At 38.1% G+C, this 20,074-nt stretch overlaps 1 protein-coding gene across 1 annotated transcript in view; it reads left to right on the top strand.

Moving 5' to 3' along the window:
- THSD7B (thrombospondin type 1 domain containing 7B) overlaps window positions 1–20,074 on the top strand; it is a 972,933-nt gene that overhangs the window by 437,984 nt on the left and 514,875 nt on the right. Inside the window, exon 6 of the mRNA XM_061135120.1 lies at window positions 1,494–1,691. Coding sequence (XP_060991103.1) covers window positions 1,494–1,691 — 198 coding nt within the window. The remainder of the gene's footprint in view (window positions 1–1,493; window positions 1,692–20,074) is intronic.

The following is a 20,074-nucleotide window of genomic DNA, read 5'->3' as shown; positions in this document are numbered from 1 at the left end:
AGACCTTTGTTGGCAAAGTAAGGTCTCTGCTTTTTGATGCTGTCTAGGTTGGTCATAGCTTCTCCTCCAAGGAGCAAGTGTCTTTTAATTTCATGGCTGCAGTCACCATCTGCAGTGATTTTGGAGTCCAAGAAAATAAAATCTGTCACTGTTTCTATTGTTTCCCCATCTATTTGCAATGAGGTGATGGGACTGGATGCCATGATCTTAGGTTTTTAAATGTTGAGTTTTATGCCAGCTTTCTCACTCTCTTTCACTTTCATCAAGAGGCTCTTCAGGTCCTCTTTGCTTTCTGCCATAAGGGTGGTATTGTCTTCATATCTGAGGTTATTGATATTTCTTCTGACAATCTTCCAGCTTGTGCTTCATTCAGTCCAGCATTTTGCATGATGTACTCTGCATATAAGGGTAAATAAGCAGGTTGACAATATATAGCATTGATGTACTCTTTTCCCAGTTTGGAACCGGTCTGTTGTTCCAAGTCCAGTTCTAACTGTTGCTTCTTGACCTGCATACAGATTTCTCAGGAGGCAGGTAAGTTAACCTGGTATTCCCATCTCTTTAAGAATGTTCAACAGTTTGTTTTGATCCACATAGTCAAAGACTTTGGCGTGGAAGTAGAAGTTTTCCTGAAACTCTTGCTTTTTCCATGATCCAAGAGATGTTAGCAATTTGATCTCTGGTTCCTCTGCCTTTTCTAAATCCAGCTTGAATATCTGGAAGTTCTCAGTTCATATGCTGTGGAAGCCTGGCTTGGAGAATTTTGAGCATTACTTTGCTAGCGTGTGAGATGAGTGCAATTGTGTGGTAGTTTGAGCATTCTTTGGCATTGCCTTTCTTTGGGATTGGAATGAAAACTGACCTTTTCCAGTCCTGTGGCCACTGCTGAGTTGCCCAAATTTGCTGGCATATTGAGTGCAACACTTTTCATAGCATCATCTTTTAGGATTTTAAATAGCTCAACTGGAGTTTCATCACCTCTGGTAGCTTTGTTTGTAATGATCTTTCTTAAGGCCCACGTGACTTCACATTCCAGGATGTCAGGCTCTCGGTGAGTGATAACACCATTGTGGTTATCTGGGTCATGAAGATCTTTTTTTGTATAGTTCTGTGTATTCTTGCCAGTTCTTATTAATATCTTCGGCTTCTGTTAGGTCCATACCATTTCTGTCCTTTATTGTGCCCATCTTTGCATGAAATATTCCCTTGGTATCTCTAATTTTCTTGAAGAGATCTCCAGTCTTTCCTATTCTGTTGTTTCCCTCTATTTCTTTGCATTGGTCACTGAGGAAGGATTTCTTATCTCTCCTTACTATTCTTTGAAACTCTGTATTCAAATGGGTATATCTTTCCTTTTCTCCTTGCCTTTAGCTTCTCTTCTTTTGAGTTGTATATGTATAAATAAAAGTTTCATCAATATCCCAGCTGCTGCTTCTCTTCCTTTGCTAGGTCAGGATGGAATCCTCAGAACCTTTTGTTCTTTCTTATTTTAGGTTTTAGAATGAGACAGCGCCATGTCCTTGTGGAATCAACGGGGCCTGCGGGCCGTTGCCCTCACTTGGTGGAATCTGTTCCTTGTGAGGATCCTGTGTGTTATCAGTGGCTGACGTCGGAAGGGATCTGTATCCCTGACCATGGCAAGTGTGGCCCCGGACATCGCATCCTGAAGGCTGTCTGCCGGGATGAGCAAGGTATGACTCAAAGAAACATGGAGATTGAGTAATATCTGCCAAATAGCATATCACCACTCTCAGATCATCTTCCACAAGGACAGAAACAGTCTTTCCTAGTCTTGAATATTCATGTTTGAGTTGATGACAGTGACATATTTCTGCAGAGAAAGCTGCTTTGACTTAATATAGAGCTGTGTGCTCTGTGACAGGACACTGATTATACCTAAATGCAATACAGAGAACTCAGAGAGGTCTCTGGAGTTCTTAGTTTGTTAAGACATGCACAACACAAAAATTGTCTGCAGAGTCTCCAACTCATTAATACAAAACAAGATTTATTTGTGCTTATTGATGTTATTATGTAGCATGTTTTTTGTATGTTATCATTATTAACAAATACCACCTTGTAAATTGCGGGGCTGAAGCCCCCTCCAAGTTAAAAGGGAAAAAAAAAAGTACAAAGCTGCATCTTTTCAGTTATATAGCATTAGATTAGAATCAGTTATAGACATAATGCTAAAGTTCTAAAGAACTGTGTTAAAATAAAAGTTGTCAAGATTAACAAAACTATTAACAGTGGTGTCTTTCCTTCATCACCAAACTTCTGGTACAGTGGTTTTGTGCAATGAAGGGTGATTTAGCAAATACATAAGTCACATGGAAATGAGAAAAGTGACATTTAAAACCTTTATCTTAGTATTAAAAAAATATTTGGTCTCCTGGAAGAGTATCGAGTATGTCTATTAATCAGTCCTGTCATGAGTAATCATAATTTATAATGCTCATGGTGTGTGGAGTGAAATGTTTTGACTTATGTAGTGAAGAGATCCACAGAACAGAAGGAAATTACAAAGTGAATTCAGAATGGATATTATCATTCACAAATGGTTGGCATTCAGCAGTGTATTAATATTTCCTCTTCCCTTCCTTCCTCTTGCCTCTTCTCTTTGTCTCATTCCCTCTTTTTCTCCATCACTTCCTTCTTTCTGTCCTTCTTCCCTCTCCTTTCCCCCTCCTTCTCTCCCTCCATACATCCTTCCTTTTTTAAATCACTACCATAATTATACAAATAAACATTTATCAACTGATATACTTGATTACCTCATGAAGCCAGGTAGTTGTTTAATTAAATAGAGAGCCACATCAGATTGTACTAGCTATAGTCCTTTTTGACCAAATAGTTTAACAGTAGATTCTAATATTACCAAGCAATTTTTGAATTGTGGTGACATACATGTGAATTATTAACAGCAGCACGTAAGATCAGTTTTTGAATTCGAAAAGAGTAGCACAGGTGTTTAAACCCTGAGCTCTAGAGTCAGACAGGTTGGAATTTCCAGTCTGCTACTCTTCTGGTAGATGGTCTCAGAAAACTTATTTAACTGTGGAGACATCTTTTCCTTCAGCTGTAAAGTAGGGATAATAAAAACCTACCTCTCACTCTCAGATTGTAAGAGTTAAATTACTTATATGAAAGTGATAAGCGAAGTGCCTGGCACATAACCATTCAAAATAAGCTGTGAGCTTATTTCATTTGTAATGCACACTTATTGTTTTCTGTCCTAGGGGATTTGTGCAAACAGCATTCTTTTATATGAGTAAAATGGAAATAATAATGAAGATAGAATAACCATACTAGTTCATCTTCCCAACCTCTAGCTGTGGAAGCAAGATCATTTGTTTGATTGGGACCCAGTGACAGATGACTGGCCAGCTTTGTCGTAGCAGGTTTTGAAGGTGTCACACAGCTGTCATACAAAGTCCACAGGGCCGGGGACCCCATTTCACAATGTATACTGCACCTTCCACAGTATTGCACAGTGTGAGATTCTGATTTATAATTAGAAATATCTATCTGGTCTCCATCCCTACTCTAGCACACAGCTTCTAAAATCATTGGCATTTCTTGAGCAGGAAGAGCAATGGGAGCAGCTTTTGTTACAATATTTGGCCAGTGGTCCTCAGTTCCTGAAATCACATCCATAAAGTTGAAATTCATATCTTGTTATTCACATCAAGCCCCTTTCTACCACTACTGGATTGATATTAATGAGGTGACTTTCAGAAAGTACCTAAAGGTGAGGTCTGGTTGCCCCAGGCAACCATGAACAGAGGATTAGAACTTTCAGCCCCATCCAGTGCTATCTGGGGAAAGGGGAGGGGCCGGAGGTTGAATCAAACACTAATGGCTGATGAGTTAATCAATCATGCCTGTGTAATGAAACATCCATAAAAATCCAAAGGACATGGTTCAGAGAGCTCCCAGACTGGTGAACACATAGATATTTGGGAAGGGTAGCAAATGGAGGCTCTTTGCCCTTTCCCATACCTTGCCCTGTGTACCTTATCCACCTCATTGTTCCTGAGTTTTATCCTGTTATAATAAAATGGTTATCTAGTAAGCAAATGGATTCTCTGAGTTCTGTGAGCTACTCTAACAAACTAATCAAGCTGGAGGAGGGGGTTTTGGTATCTTCTGATTTATAGTCAGTTTGGTGAGAAGCACAGGTAACCTGAACTTGAGGTTGGTGTCTCAAGTGAAGGGTGGTCTTGAGGGAGTGAGCGCTTTACCTGTGGACTCTGCTGCTACCTGCAGATAGACAGTAGCAGAAATAAGTGGAATGGTAAAGCAGCAGGCCTGGACAATTTGCTTGATGTGGTGTGGGGAAACCACCCCCTCCTGCACATGTACATACGTGTACACCTTTGAGTTGAGGGCAGAACATTTTTGACAGGGCTATCAACTTTGCTGTTTTACAGCAGGTCTGGAGTTCTATTGCTTATTCCTGTGAAATAACTAATTTTCAGCATGAACTTACACTCACAGTTTCTATGGGAGAAGTAGGAATTACTACTTGTTCAGATCAGTTTCATGAAGTCTGTGTTGCTTTTAAGTACCTGGATGGCTCCTTCATCATTTATGGGGCAACAGCCACAGTCATGGTTACAAAAATACACTGGCTTCCACGTGGCTGAAGTAGTCTTTCATCCAGTGAGAAACTGAAAATGTGATCTGAAAATTTGAAGTTCATCATCTATGAGATTCTAGATGATTCAGTTCAGTTCAGTTCAGTCCAGTCACTCAGTCATGTCCGACTCTTTGCGACCCCATGAATTGCAGCACGCCAGGCCTCCCTGTCCATCACCAACTCCCGGAGTCCACCCAAACCCATGTCCATCGAGTTGGTGATGCCATCCAACCATCTCATCCTCTGTCGTCCCCTTCTCCTCCTGCCCTCAATCTTTCCCAGCATCAGGGTCTTTTCAAATGAGTCAGCTCTTCGCATCAGGTGGCCAAACTATTGGACTTTCAACTTCAGCATCAATCCTTCCAATGAACACCCAGGACTGATCTTCTTTTGGATGGACTGGTTGGATCTTCTTGCAGTCCAAGGGACTCTCAAGAGTCTTCTCTAACACCAAAGTTCAAAAGCATCAATTCTTTGGTGCCCAGCTTTCCTTATAGTCCAACTCTCATATCCATACATGTCCATTGGAAAAACAGTAGCCTTGACTAGATGGACCTTTGTTGACAAAGTAATGTCTCTTCTTTTTAATATGCTATCTAGATTGGTCATAACTTTCCTTCCAAGGAGTAAGTGTCTTTTAATTTCATGGCTGCAGTCACCATCTGTGGTGATTTGGGAGCCCAGAAAAATAAAGTCAGCTACTGTTTCCACTGTTTCCCCATCTATTTCCCATGAAGTGATGGGACCAGATGCCATGATCTTAGTTTTTCTGAATGTTGAGCTTTAAGCAAACTTTTTCACTCTCCTCTTTCACTTTCATCAAGAGGCTTTTTAGTTCTACTTCACTTTCTGCAATAAGGGTGGTGTCATCTGCATATCTGAGGTTATTGATACTTCTCCTAGAAATCTTGATTCTAGTTTGTGCTTCCTCCAGCCCACCATTTCTCATGATGTACTCTGCATATAAGTTAAATAAGCAGGGTGACAATATACAGCCTTGATGTACTCCTTTTCCTATTTGGAACCAGTCTGTTCCATGTCCAGTTCTAACTGTTTCTTCCTGACCTGCATGCAGGTTTCTCAAGAGGCAGGTCAGGTGGTCTGGTATTCCCATTACTTTCAGAATTTTCCACAGTTCATTGTGATCCACACAGTCAAAGGCTTTGGCGTAGTCAACAAAGCAGAAATAAATGTTTTTCTGAAATTCTCTTGCTTTTTTTTTTTGCTCTGCAGTGTTGTTTTTTTTTTCTTTTCTTTTTTTTTTTTTTTTTTTATTAGTTGGAGGCTAATTACTTCACAACATTTCAGTGGGTTTTGTCATACATTGATATGAATCAGCCATGGATTTACACGTATTCCCCATCCCGATCCCCCCTCCCACCTCCCTCTCCACCCGATTCCTCTGCGTCTTCCCAGTGCACCAGGCCCGAGCACTTGTCTCATGCATCCCACCTGGGCTGGTGATCTGTTTCACCATAGATAGTATACATGCTGGTCTTTTGAAATATCCCACCCTCACATTCTCCCACAGAGTTCAGAAGTCTGTTCTGTATTTCTGTGTCTCTTTTTCTGTTTTGCATATAGGGTTATCGTTACCATCTTTCTAAATTCCATATATATGTGTTAGTATGCTGTAATGTTCTTTATCTTTCTGGCTTACTTCACTCTGTATAAGGGGCTCCAGCTTCATCCATCTCATTGGGACTGGTTCAAATGAATTCTTTTTAATGGCTGAGTAATATTCCATGGTGTATATATACCACAGCTTCCTTATCCATTCATCTGCTGATGGGCATCTAGGTTGCTTCCATGTCCTGGCTATTATAAACAGTGCTGCGATGAACATTGGGGTGCACGTGTCTCTTTCAGATTTGGTTTCCTCAGTGTGTATGCCCAGAAGTGGGATTGCTGGGTCATATGGCAGTTCTATTTCCAGTTTTTTAATGGAACAGAATAGAAAGCCCAGAGATAAATCCACGAACCTATGGACACCTTATCTTTGACAAAGGAGGCAAGGATATACAATGGAAAAAAGACAACCTCTTTAGCAAGTGGTGCTGGGAAAACTGGTCAAGCACTTGTAAAAGAATGAAACTAGAACACTTTCTAACACCATACACAAAAATAAACTCAAAATGGATTAAAGATCTAAATGTAAGACCAGAAACTATAAAACTCCTAGAGGAGAACATAGGCAAAACACTCTCCGACATAAATCACAGCAAGATCCTCTATGACCCACCTCCCAGAATATTGGAAATAAAAGCAAAACTAAACAAATGGGACCTAATGAAACTTAAAAGCTTTTGCACTACAAAGGAAACTATAAGTAAGGTGAAAAGACAGCCCTCAAATTGGGAGAAAATAATAGCAAATGAAGCCACAGACAAAGGATTAATCTCAAAAATATACAAGCAACTCCTGCAGCTCAATTCCAGAAAAATAAATGACCCAATCAAAAAATGGGCCAAAGAACTAAACAGACATTTCTCCAAAGAAGACATACAGATGGCTAACAAACACATGAAAAGATGCTCAACATCACTCATTCTTAGAGAAATGCAAATCAAAACCACAATGAAGTACCATTACACGCCAGTCAGGATGGCTGCTATCCAAAAGTCTACAAGCAATAAATGCTGGAGAGGGTGTGGAGAAAAGGGAACCCTCTTACACTGTTGGTGGGAACGCAAACTAGTACAGCCGCTATGGAAAACAGTGTGGAGATTTCTCTTGCTTTTTTGATGATCCAGCAGATGTTGGCAATTTGATCTCTGGTTCCTCTGCCTTTTCTAAAACCAGGTTGAACATCTGGAAGTTCATGGCTCACATATTGTTTGAAGCCTGATTTGGAGAATTTTAAGAATTACTTTACTAGTGTGTGAGATGACTGCAACTGTGCAGTAGTTTGTGCATTCTTTGGCATTGCCTCTCTTTGGGATTGGAATGAAAACTGACCTTTTCCAGTCCTGTGACCACTGCTGAGTTTTCCAAATTTGCCGGCATATTGAGTGCAGCACTTTCACAGCATCATCTTTCAAGATTTGAAATAGCTCAACTGGAATTCCATCACCTCCACTAGCTTTGTTCGTAGTGATGCTTCCTAAGGTCCACTTGACTTCACATTCCAGGATGTCAGGCTCTAGGTGAGTGATCACAGCATCGTGATTATCTGAGTCATGAAGATCTTTTTTGTACAGTTCTGCGTATTCTTGCCACCTCTTCTTAGTATCTTCTGCTTCTGTTAGGTCCCTACCATTTCTGTCCTTTGTTGCGCCCATCTTTGCATGAAATGTTCCCTTGGTATCTCTAGTTTTCTTGAAGAGATCTTTAGTCTTTCCCATTCTATTGTTTTCCTCTATTTCTTTGCATTTATCACAGAGGAAGGCTTTCTTATCTCTCCTTGGAACTCTGCATTCAAATGGGTATATCTTTCCTTTTCTCATTTGCTTTTCACTTCCCTTCTATGATGACCCAAATTTGCCAGAGAAGTGCTCCTGTTTGATTCTCCACATGTTGTCATAAGGACTTCCCTGGTTACTTAGATAGTAAGCAATCTTCCTGCAATGTGAGAAATCCGGGTTTGATTCCTGGGTCGGGAAGATCACCTGAAGAAGGAAATGACTACCCACTCCACTATTCTTACCTGGAAAATGCCATGGACAGAGGAGTCTGGCTGGCTACAGTCCATGGAGTCGCAAAGAGTCGGACACAACTAGTGACAAACACACACGCATTGTCATAGCCTTTACATAATTACAGAAGTTGACAGAACTCTTGACATTCATTTAAAGGCTTAGAGAGAAAAAAAGGTTGAGATCTAGTCAATGAATCTCCTTTGATTTTTTTTTTCTTTTAACAATTGAGACTTTTCATTACTCCGAGTCTATTGTTTCATAGGCTTTTATTTAAGAATTTATTCATAGGTAAATGGATGAGACCAAAGAAAATAATTTTTTATTAAAAATTAAACTCATATCTAATTAGACTTGAGACTTGCTGTAATTTGCAAGGTTACTTGCTCTGTTCTATATTTTAAGACTTGTCCATATTGATTAACTCCAGGTATCCCTTATACCAAAAGGATTCAGTATCCTTGCAGAAGTGGACAACCCATTCAGATTGTGGAGCCAAGAAATTTTCTCATAGCTGTGATCAGGATTCTGTAGGACTCTTGACATTGTCTTGTTCAGCATAACTCCTGTCACTAGAAAGACGTGTTTCTCTTTCCCTCAGAAGTTCATTCCTACCATTAGCTTGGAGACTTAAAAATATCTATACTACACTGAAACTACAAAGTAGCTATTATCCCTAAAAGTTGTGAGTTTAAAAATGAGATCTACTTTGGATTACTTAAGAGTCAAGTAGTCATATATGATTTTCTATAGTTATCTCTGTAGATATCTAGTACTTTGACCCTTTCTCTATTTTTATTTATCACTGATGCTCTTCAATGAGTCTCACTAAAGTTTCTCACCCAGCCTGTGATACTGTAACAGATAATGTTAGTCAGTAGTATTTATTTTGAGTAATAAAATTATATCATAGATTATATGAATGAGTATTCTGATATGAAATCTGATTTTTAGTACTTTGGTAAATTAGCTTAGATTTCTCTCCTTTGCACATCTAATAAGTATTATGAATCAAAAGAAGTCTACTTAATATAGAGTACACATAGGTTTTTCTTGTCTCGTTAATAGGTATATTTCCTACATTTCAAAGAGGGCGTTTAAGTTTCCATGGAAGTTTTTTAATTGTTTGGTCTAATTCTGTAGAAAATGCCATTGGTAATTTGATAGGGATTGCACTGAACCTGTAGATTGCCCTGGGTAGTATGGTCATTTTAATAGTATTGATCCTTACAATCCTATAGATTATCATGCTAAGTGAAATAAGACAGAGAAAGGCAAATATCATATGATATCATTTATATATGAAACCTTTAAAAAATGATGCATGAACTTATTAACAAACATAAATAGACTCAAAGACATAGAAAACAAACTTATGTTACCAAACAGGAAAAGAAAGGAAGGGATAAATTAGGAGTTTGGGTTTAACAGATACACATGACTATATGTAAAATAGGTAAAAGACAAAGTCCTACTATATAGCACAATCAGTTTATGTAACTGAATCATTTTGCTGTACACCACAAACTAGCATAGCATTGTAAATGGTTTATACTTCAATAGAAAAGGGGGGAGCATTTGAAAGTAAATGAAGTGTGATGGAAATTGCAAGCTTACATATACCTCCCTTAGATTATTAAGTTAATGCACTGTTTCCACCTTTGTTTCTTTGACATGTAACTGGTTTATTATTGCTAGGTTTCACATGCAGTTGAGGAAGATTTAACATCAGGGACATCTTCCCAGAGTAGGTTGGGAAAATGCCCATAATGCCAGGGCAGTGGACAGCATTCCCAGTGACTGGCAGGTAACCGCTATTTACCACTGTTCATGTCTCCATGATGCAAAATGGGCAGAGGACACTTCAGTGTCATTGGATAAATACCAGACTTCCCACTGGAGCGATCAGATTCTGAATACTCAGCACATATTTTGCTCTATAATTTGCTAAATAGGCTGTTTAAAAAAAAAGTGTCTGTATATTTCAGGAAACATCTTTATTCAGGAATAATGCAGTGTACATTCTGTACTTATAGAAATCAAATATCCATGCTGGAGAAGACTGCAATACATCAGGAAGAAAAAGGTTCACACGCTGGCAGGTACATAGAGTTGAGTTCTCTGGAACTTCTGTACCGCTCCCTTGAATACAGGGTTTCTTATTTTCACCGTTCCGCTAACCTTCCCCATGCAAATATTTTCCTTAAGTGGTATGTATGTTTGAACAGAAAACATGAGGAATGATTTCCCATCATTACAGGGACTTGGCTTTTCTTTTCAGAAGCATATTTCTGTGAGTTCTTGCCTTGCATCATTAACCTCGAACAAGTAAAAAATGTGATCTTTAATCTTAGCTAAAATGGCATGTGTTTGCAATTCTTAACACTGTAGTGCCTTTTCTAGGATGACTTTAATTGATGGAAAGCATACTAGAATAATCATTTACTTGAGTTGGTTAAAATGTTTAGACATGTTTATATGTCTGTGATTGGAGTTAGAAGTTTTATTTTGTTTATTTTTATCTTTAAATCTCAAGAAATAGTCTTGGGCTGACCTGTGAGAATAAGGTCAAACTTGATTCATATGGGAATTGGTTGATAAGAATATTTTGTGATTCACCAGAATTCTAAATAGAACCCCCTTTGTATTTTCATCTTATTATTTTTTTAAAAAAACCTTTGATCGTGTTGTGCCTTATTTGGTCAATAAGCACTGCTTTACTTTTCAGCATATCTTTTTTTTTTCTTTTTTAAACAAGACTTTCTAATTCAGCGTACTATTTATTTTCTTATATTTTAGGAAGAACAAGGAATAGATTATTCATCAGATATTTCTTTGCCATACAAGTATATTTGTGCAATAAATCAACCTATTTAAGAGACATCATAAAATGACAGCTATGATAGAGAATACAGTACCTCTAAATTAAATTTAAAATACAAATCTTCTAAAAATTTTAAATAATGGCTGTTTAGTTCACATAAACATACAGTTTATTAAGATGTGCATTTTGTAAAGGATAATAGTAATTGGAATTCTATTTTAAAGAAAGTAATTTTCATTTCTCCTATTCTTTAAATTTTTTATTTATTTCTATTTTGAGTTTTAAAAAAAAACTTATCTTTTGTGCAAGGTTTGGGAATCTTAGAACTATGTTACCAGGTGTTCAGAGGAATTTGAAAGAGAAAGAAATAAACATGGACATGCATTTTATATCAGCAGTGCAAATTTAGAGTAATGACTTTTTGGAGCAGTCAGACTTAGCAAGCACTCTTCTTTCCTGGCCAGATCTTCTTGGCCACATCATGTCTGTGCATGCCAGCCAGAAATTCAACTGACACCACCTGCATCTCTTTGCCTAAGGAATTTCTCCAGTCACTGGAGCCTTCATTGCTCACATATGCAGTCAGAAGTGCCAGGGAATTAACAATTCCAGGGAGCAGCCTTCAACCAGTGATTGAGAGTTGGTATATAAATGCCAGTTCCCTTACCCCTCAGATGGAATAACCTTGAGGTTATGTTCTATGCTGTATCCTACAATTCTCAGTGAGATGAAGCACCAGTTACTAACAGTGAGATTTTTAAAAAACGTATACCTCGGGCGGCAGCAGTAGTGAATCTACCTGCAGTGCAAGAGACATGAGTTTGATCCCTGGGTTGGGAAGATTCCTTGGAGATGGAAATGGCAACCCACTCTAGTATTCTTGCCTGGGAAATCCCATGAAAAGAGGAGGCTGGTGAGCCACAGTCCATGTGGTCACAAAAGAGTCAGACATGACTTAATGACTAAATAATGACAGCCTCCTTCCGTTTACTGTCTCACTCCTCTCCTCTTGTACTGGCTCCTTGGCATTATTGCTCAGTAAATAAAATAAATAAATGCCCATGATTCTTTGTCACAGACTTTGGTTGTAATGCAACTCAAACTGTGACAAGGATACTTGAAAAGATATTTAGTGGATCCACTCCTGTAAGAGATATAGGGTTCAATTCAAATCATACCACAGTGATAATGATGTTTATCATTATTATCATTATTAAAGATTTTCTGTGTACAATTTTTTAACATCTTTATTGAATTTATTGCAACATTCAGTTCAGTTCACAGTTCAGTCGCTCAGTCATGTCTGATTCTTTGTGACCCCCATGAACTGCAGCACGCCAGGCCTCCCTGTCCATCACCAACTCCCGGAGTTCACCCAAACCCATGTCCATTGAGTCAGTGATGACATCCAACCATCTCATCCTCTGTCGTCCCCTTCTTCTCCTGCCCTCAATCTTTCCCAGCATGAGGGTCTTTTCAAATGAGTCAGCTCTTTTGCATCAGGTGGCCAAAGTATTGGAGTTTCAGCTTCAACATCAGTCCTTCCAGTGAACACCCAGGACTGATCTCCTTTAGGATGGACTGGTTGGATCTTCTTGCAGTCCAAGGGACTCTCAAGAGTCTTCTCCAATTGCAGCATTGCTTCTGCTTAATGTTTTACTTATTTATTTGGTCCTTAGGCCTGTGGGATCTTAGCTCCCTGACTAGGGATCAAACCTGCACCCCTTTCATTGGAAGGTAAAGTCCTAACCTCTGGACTGCCAGTGAGGTCTCCATGATGATGTTTAAAAATCACTTTCTAAGGAAGAAATGATATAGTTTCTCATGTGATTTCATTTTGAGCACCTCTTACTCTTTATCAGTTGTTCAGTTACATCTGAAGGGCTTCAATGTACTGCGTGTGTCCTTCCTTTGAAAATGTAAAACAAACAAAACAACTAAATGTCAGTGAATCCTATTTCTTTTCCAGTTAGACAGTACTGGTTACTTATACCATCTTCCTGAGTCTTGTTTTCCAACAATCAAGTCAGTTTATGCCTCGCAGGGGAGGACTAGGTTATTCAGAGTTCAGTAATTCCAGAGGGTATTGGAATGTTTTTGAACAAGAAAAAGAAAAACAGACTTTTCTGAATATTAACAGACTTATTTGTGTAGAAAAATTGGGTCTGAAGTGAAAGGGGGACATGTTGCTTTATCTCCTTTTTTCTAGATCATTGGTTCTAAAACTGATTATATATAAGATGGATATTATATATCCATCACTCAGATGGATTATAAAAGTGCAAGATTCTGACACCACCTCCCCTCATTTCAGAGTTTCTGACCCAGTAGGTCTGAGATGGAGCTGAAGAATTTTATTTCTAGCAAGTTCTCAAGTGATGCTGATGGTGCTGGTCCGAGGACCATACTTTGAGAAACACTGTTCTAGAAAGAAGGGGACCTATGGGCAGCCTCATCACGTTAGTACGTAGCAGAGGTAGGCTGAAATAGTGAAAGGCATGTCTTATACTTCATCATAATCAGCAGTGGTATTGATTCTAATCTGTTTTTTCCTTCTTTCCTGCTGGGAAACTTTTTCTTGAAATCTGTGAAATATATTACTGTCATTCCAGAAGGAAGCAGTGAGTTAATGTTCTTTTATTTCTTTATTGTTACCTAGATGGATTACTAAAAGATCGAATAGTGGAAAGCAATAGTGTACTCTTGCAGAAACAGAAGACATATAATATGTGAGATGAGTTATTTAGGTTTAGAGGAGAGAATTTTCATTTCCCGCAAGCTATCTTTCTCAGACCACCAACTGGTAGCACTTTGGTGTCAGTGTCCTTACCGATGGAAGTGTGGTGATGACAAATACTTTGTATTAAATTTTGAAATGAATCTGACATTGCAGTTGAAAGTGCCAATAAGATCAGGCTGCTATTCACACTACAGGAATCTGACTGCAGAGGAGATTAAATTTGAGAGTTCCTGTAGCCAAGTTCATCATTCCCTTTCATTTAGATGTCTTGCAGTGAAATTAAAGGTGAAACTTTAATAATGTTTGGCAATGAGGGGGATCCAAAAGAGAAAAATAAAGATTCATTCGAATCAGAGTTTCCCCATCCATGTTTGAGGGGAAGGTGGTGAGTGGATGTAAACTGGTAAATCAATTTAAATGCTAAGGAGAGAGGAACTGCAATGCAGTTTTAAATATATTTATTGTATGTTGTCTGTTGATAAACAGGTATTGTATTTGAAATTATTTCCTCTTTCCACTCTGCTACCTACCCAGACTGCAGGACAGCTTTTGTCTCTTTTCTCTTTTACTGAGATGCCTAAAGAAATGACTGTTTTCACATCACTACCCGGTGGTATTCTGCAATCAGACTAAACATAGTCTGATTTCTCTAGATTTATAATATTTAGAATAGCTTAGAGTAAATTGCTTCCTGAGAGTGCCTATGTCTGTCATAGAAAGAATGCTTCCTTTCCCTCTCTCTTCTGAAATTCTCTCTAGGCAACCTACTTTCTGTTCCCATTCCTCATGATTCAGAAAGCAAACTAAATCATAAGTTATACTGATGCTTCAAATATAGCTCATATGATTAAGTGGTCATCTTATCCTTTCAGTGGGAATTATTGTGAGATCATCACCATCCCCATGATTTTCAGCTTTCTGAATGTACTCTGAATTTTCCCTATTCCATTATGTGTTCCACTAGTATTACTATCAGGCGTTACTTACAACATTAGTCACAAAGATGTAATTTTGCTTTCATTTAGAATGCATTTTAAAGTTGTATATGGCTGTTTCATTTGATCTTTGGGTAGATATTCCTGACATACCATCTCTCTGTTTTTTTTCCTCTGTGTAAACATAGGATAAGTAAAGAACATGGATTAAAACATGATGCTAGGATGATGGAGTCATTTCCACTGATAAGATAGCCAATATGACTCAGTTAGGAAATGTAGTAAGAGGCTACCTGTGCTATACACACTTGTGTGTTTTCAAGAAAGTATAATGAAATAAATCTAACCTGGAAAGGCTAATCTATCCCACACAAAACTAATTAGGAGAGCATTTTTCTTAGACTTACATTTAAGAACATTTGTCTTTCTAAGTTAACTGATGATTCAAAATTGAGAGTTATTAGTGTTATTAAAGTTAGTAAAGTGTTTACTCTTTATGCTGCATTGTTCATTCTATAGACTGAATTGTGTGCTATGCCCAAAGAATTGTATATTTTAATTTTCTGTGGAGAGATATCTAAGAAGTAGAAACAAAAAAAAAAAATTAGAGAAATCATATATTTGAGAGCAAAGAAACATAAAGTAAAAATGTTTTGAAAATTAATTTAGTGACATGTTAGGACCATGATACTTCTCTTATTCTGTAGGTAGATTTCAATCAACCACAAGCATTTTGGAAATCCACAGCTCATTGTAAATGCTACCTCTACCTGTTACCACTATGGTAATTTGCCTCCAGAGTCATGCTCATGTTATTCCCTTGTCTGGAGATGCTCATCCTCCTCTTCTTTCTTTGGCCAAATTCTTACTCATCCTTTAAAAACTTGGATTGATGTCCTACAGAAAACCATCTCTCTACTCCCACTTCACATCTTTCAGCTGGTTTGGAATCTCAAGGGAATATTACAGTTACCACCTATCACCAATTCTGTGTCACAGTCAATAATGATAATTCCATTTCCTTTATAGATGATTAGTTCAGAAATGTGTCAGGTTAAATATGTTTGGACCAATGCGATGAGGGAAGAGGGAAATGAGTAAGGCAAGGAATTTCAATTGCTGTCATAATCAATTGTGTAATTTGGCTTCAAGATGAAGGCACTGCTGCTTATGGTAGGTAGAGATGTGAAGACCCTGAGTCCTGGAAAACACCACTGAGCCACTGACTCAACATTCTGAGCCCTGGCTGTAATGTTAGCCAATAGATTTACTTATTATTAAGCCAGTTTACATCAGCTGTTGCAGAAATCATCTTACTTGATAGGGTGACTATCTTCTGTGTTCTCATAACACTTGTTGACTCAGTTATCCATGTCTTTGCTACATTATATTGGAATCATATACTCACTTAATCCTTTTTTCCCATGTGATTCTTAACTTCTCAAGGGCAGAGAACTTGACTCATTCCTTGTATTATTCTTGGGGTGATGCCAGAGTGTAAGGCATATTAGAATGTACTCAATAAATATTTATAGAACTTAAAAAGAGTTATTTCAATTGATTTTCACAGCAGTCCAGTTGGGAATTATAATCATTATTTCTATTTTATTGATGAGGGTGTTTTAGCCCAGAGATATTGTTAGCCCACTGTCACTCAGCCAGTAAGTTTTAACACCAGAATTTTGAATTCCAAACCTCGGACTCCTAATTAGTAGTTGTTCTAACTGTATCAATGTCAGCAAATGCATATTGCATGTACCAACACTGAGGTTACTGTGTCTCAGACCCACGCAATAATGTTTATTGGTTAAGATGTTATTTTTTGTTAAGTGAGGCTTGGGCTGAGAGTCATTCTTAATGCAGCAGTAAAGGCAACCACTGCCAGCTGACTGGTATAGGTCCAAAAAATGAAACCCATTTCTATATGCACACTAAGCCTTTTGACTCTTTCTCCTGGTGTGAGCTAATAGCAAGAGAGAGATCCCTGGATACAGTGAAAACATAAAGCCCACACATGCTTCCTGTTTCTGTCTGGCACAAATCGTCTTGGAGTTTTATACATAGGATTTAGTTATCTGGTTCTCCTTGGCAACTTTACTTCTAATCTTGATTGTATTCAGACTGCTAAGCAGCACAGAACTTATTCATCATACAAAGAGAATGAGATTCTCTGGAAAAGGAGATATGTGAAACCATAAAGGAGAAAGTAGAAAAGACAACTCACTGGGGACAGCCAGCTTTTCTCAGCTTCATAGTAGAAGAGTTACAGAGAGAATCAACAACAGAACTGCTAATAACACTGTATCATGAAGTTTTGGGGAGTTTAGTGAAAAGCACATAATTTCTTTACAGAAAAAGGTTCTTCCTGTTACACCAACATTGTTAGACCATTGGGCTTCTCTCGTGGCTCAGCTGGTAAAGAATCTGCCTGCAATGCAGGAGATCTGGGTTCAGTCCCGGGGTTGAGAAGATCCCCTGGAGAAGGGAATGGCTACCCACTCCACTATTCTTGCCTGGACTGTATAGTCCATAGGGTCACAAAGAGTCGGACACAACTGAGTGACTTTTACTCACTTAGACCATTACTTAGACTTAGACCATTACTATAGTTTAATCCATATCTGACACAATAACAAGTTGATAATGAATCTTTTAAGAAGGCTTCCTATTTCTTTTACTTCAAGAATGTTGGAAATTATGCTCATTACAAAGAAGGAAAGTAACCTAGCACTAAAAACAAAGAGAAAATAAAGTTGTAATAATGTTTTAATAGGCATGGTAAGTATGCATGAAATCATTACAACATTTTTCTCAACACCTATCAATCATTGTTTTACCTAACCCATGTTAATTTAATTTTATCTTTTTTGATTGGAATATAGTTTCTACTGTATAGCAAAGTCTATCAGCTGCATGTATACATACAGCCCCTCTTCCTTGGATTTCCTTTCCACTTAGGTCACCACAGAGCATTGAGTCGTGTTCCCTGTGTTATATAGTAGTTTCTCATTAGTTACCTATTTTATACATTGTAGTGTATATAGTCAATCCCAATCTTCCAATCCATCCCACACCCCTTACATTTATTTAAATATACTTTAATAGTAATTCATTGAGGACATAATTTCCTTATGACACTGTTCCAGAAAACAAATGGGTCGAAATTAAAAGATGACAAAATTTGGCTTAACATCTGAATATATGTTCCACAGGTATCTGGCAATGGTGATTAGAATGACAAGCTCATTTTCACTTAAGACATTTACACAGAGGCTGGAGACCTCCTCTCAGGGTTACTACAGTGAGAATCTCCACACTATTCTTCCAGAGAGGGTTGTTATGTGGATTTTCCATTACCATTTTGGACAGGACAGTTCTGCATTGTTCTTAATTTTCCTACACTTGAAGATAATTAGCATATCCATTTCTCCACTTAAAACACCGCTTGTCTTTTCTAACCATTGTGTCAGCCCAAATCAAGCCTCATGTATTTTCAGACACCCCCAGGAGAATTTCTCCTGATGGAAAATCAAGGACAAGGAAATGCCCAGTTCTTTGCAAAGTTACCAAGAAAAGGTTAGGCTTAATTAAATAATGAATTTTAATGAATTGATTGATTTTAAATACTTAAGACAACTTAAGACAGGGAAATTTTTGGCATATTGTGAACGCATTGCAACTCAAAGAACTTAAATAAGAATCATGCTGCAAGTTAAAATTTTAGATTTTGGTAAATAGGAATTTTACTTTTCTGGAAGGGCCAGTTTCATGATTGGTAAATAAGGTTTCTTATGTTACAGGATGTTCCAGGGGATGTGAGAGAAATAATGTGATAGAGAAGTGTGCCTTCCTCTTTATAGGAATAGTATTGCATGTGGGAGTATGTTATTGAGATAAGTAGAACCCCTTTCTTTAGGAACCTAGCGGGAACACAACTTCATATGATTTTCATCCAATATATCTCACAAGTGCTGCTGAGAGAAACATTATTAGTCCATATAGTCTGCAGTCTTTCCCTGAATTAAGTCCGGGAAGAGGAGAGCTGTGTGGTTGGAGCATATAATTACTGACAACCTACAAATTGTTTTTATAGAATCATATTACTGTGACATCAGTTGCCCATAGTTATTGTTGTTCAGTCATTCAGTCGTGTCCAACTATTTGGGACCCCATGGACTGTAGCAGGCCAGGCTTCTCTGTCCTTCACCATGTCCTGGAGCTTGCTCAAACTCATGTCCATTAAGTCAGTGATACCATCCAACCATCTCATCCTCTGTCATCTCCTTCTCCTGCCTTCAATCTTTCCCAGCATGAGTCTTTTCCAATGAGTCAGTTCTTTGCATCAGATGGTCAAAGTATTGGAGCTTCAGCGTCAGCGTCAGTCCTTCCAATGGATATTCAGGGTTGATTGCCTTTAGGATTGACTGGTTTGATCTTGCAGTCCAAGGGATTCTTAAGAGTCTTTTCTAGCACCACAGACTCTTTCCCACAAAACTCATTGTCATTTCGCCAAAAGTTCTGAGATTTAAGTCCTTCAAATTATAAGTAGCAGCATCTTGCAGGAGGATCCGAGAAGAAGGGCTGGCTGGGCCTAGCTTAAGCATGCTTACTATAACCTGATCACATGGTGGACTTTTGTTGAACTCACTCAGAAAACTGCACTGTTGACCTGACATCCAAATTGCCTCCTTCTTGGATTCACTTCATATTCACTCTCTTAGCTCCTGCATTTCTTCTCTGCCATTTGAATGTTGTCATGTATCCTGGGTATCATCCTCATTTCCCCACTTGCTAAATATGTGACCTTGAGAAGATTACTAATCTTCTTGTCATCTCTCTTTTCTCATGTGCAGTAGAATTAGAATGGGGCCTACTTCATAGGGTTGATGTAGGTATTGATTTGATCTATGTCGGATTTTTAGGCATAAAAATCAGGCATGTGGTTACTTGTGCAAAAGTGTTACCTATGTTTTTTATTACAATTTTTATCTTGTATCTTATGTAAATAAACTTGTAAATCCTTACAGAATGAATTGCTGATATAAAGTAATGGAAATGTTTACCGACTTGAAGGCAAATGATTACCTAGTATCTAGACTCTTGGAAATAGGATGCTATTTGGAAATAGGATGCTATTTTGTGAGATTTTTAATTTTATTTTTTTACTTTGTATTCAATATTTTGAGCTAATTTTGGACTTACAGAGGAGTTTCAAAAGCAGTACAGTCACACACTTCCCCCATTGTTAACATCTCACATGACCGCAGTTCAATTGTTCAAAACCAAAAATTAACATCG

This window comes from Dama dama, chromosome 33, assembly GCF_033118175.1.
Source record: "Dama dama isolate Ldn47 chromosome 33, ASM3311817v1, whole genome shotgun sequence".
In the NCBI taxonomy this organism is placed as follows: domain Eukaryota; kingdom Metazoa; phylum Chordata; class Mammalia; order Artiodactyla; family Cervidae; genus Dama; species Dama dama.
The sequence above is the reverse complement of the archived record's forward strand: the minus strand, read 5'-3'. Positions and strand labels throughout refer to the sequence as shown.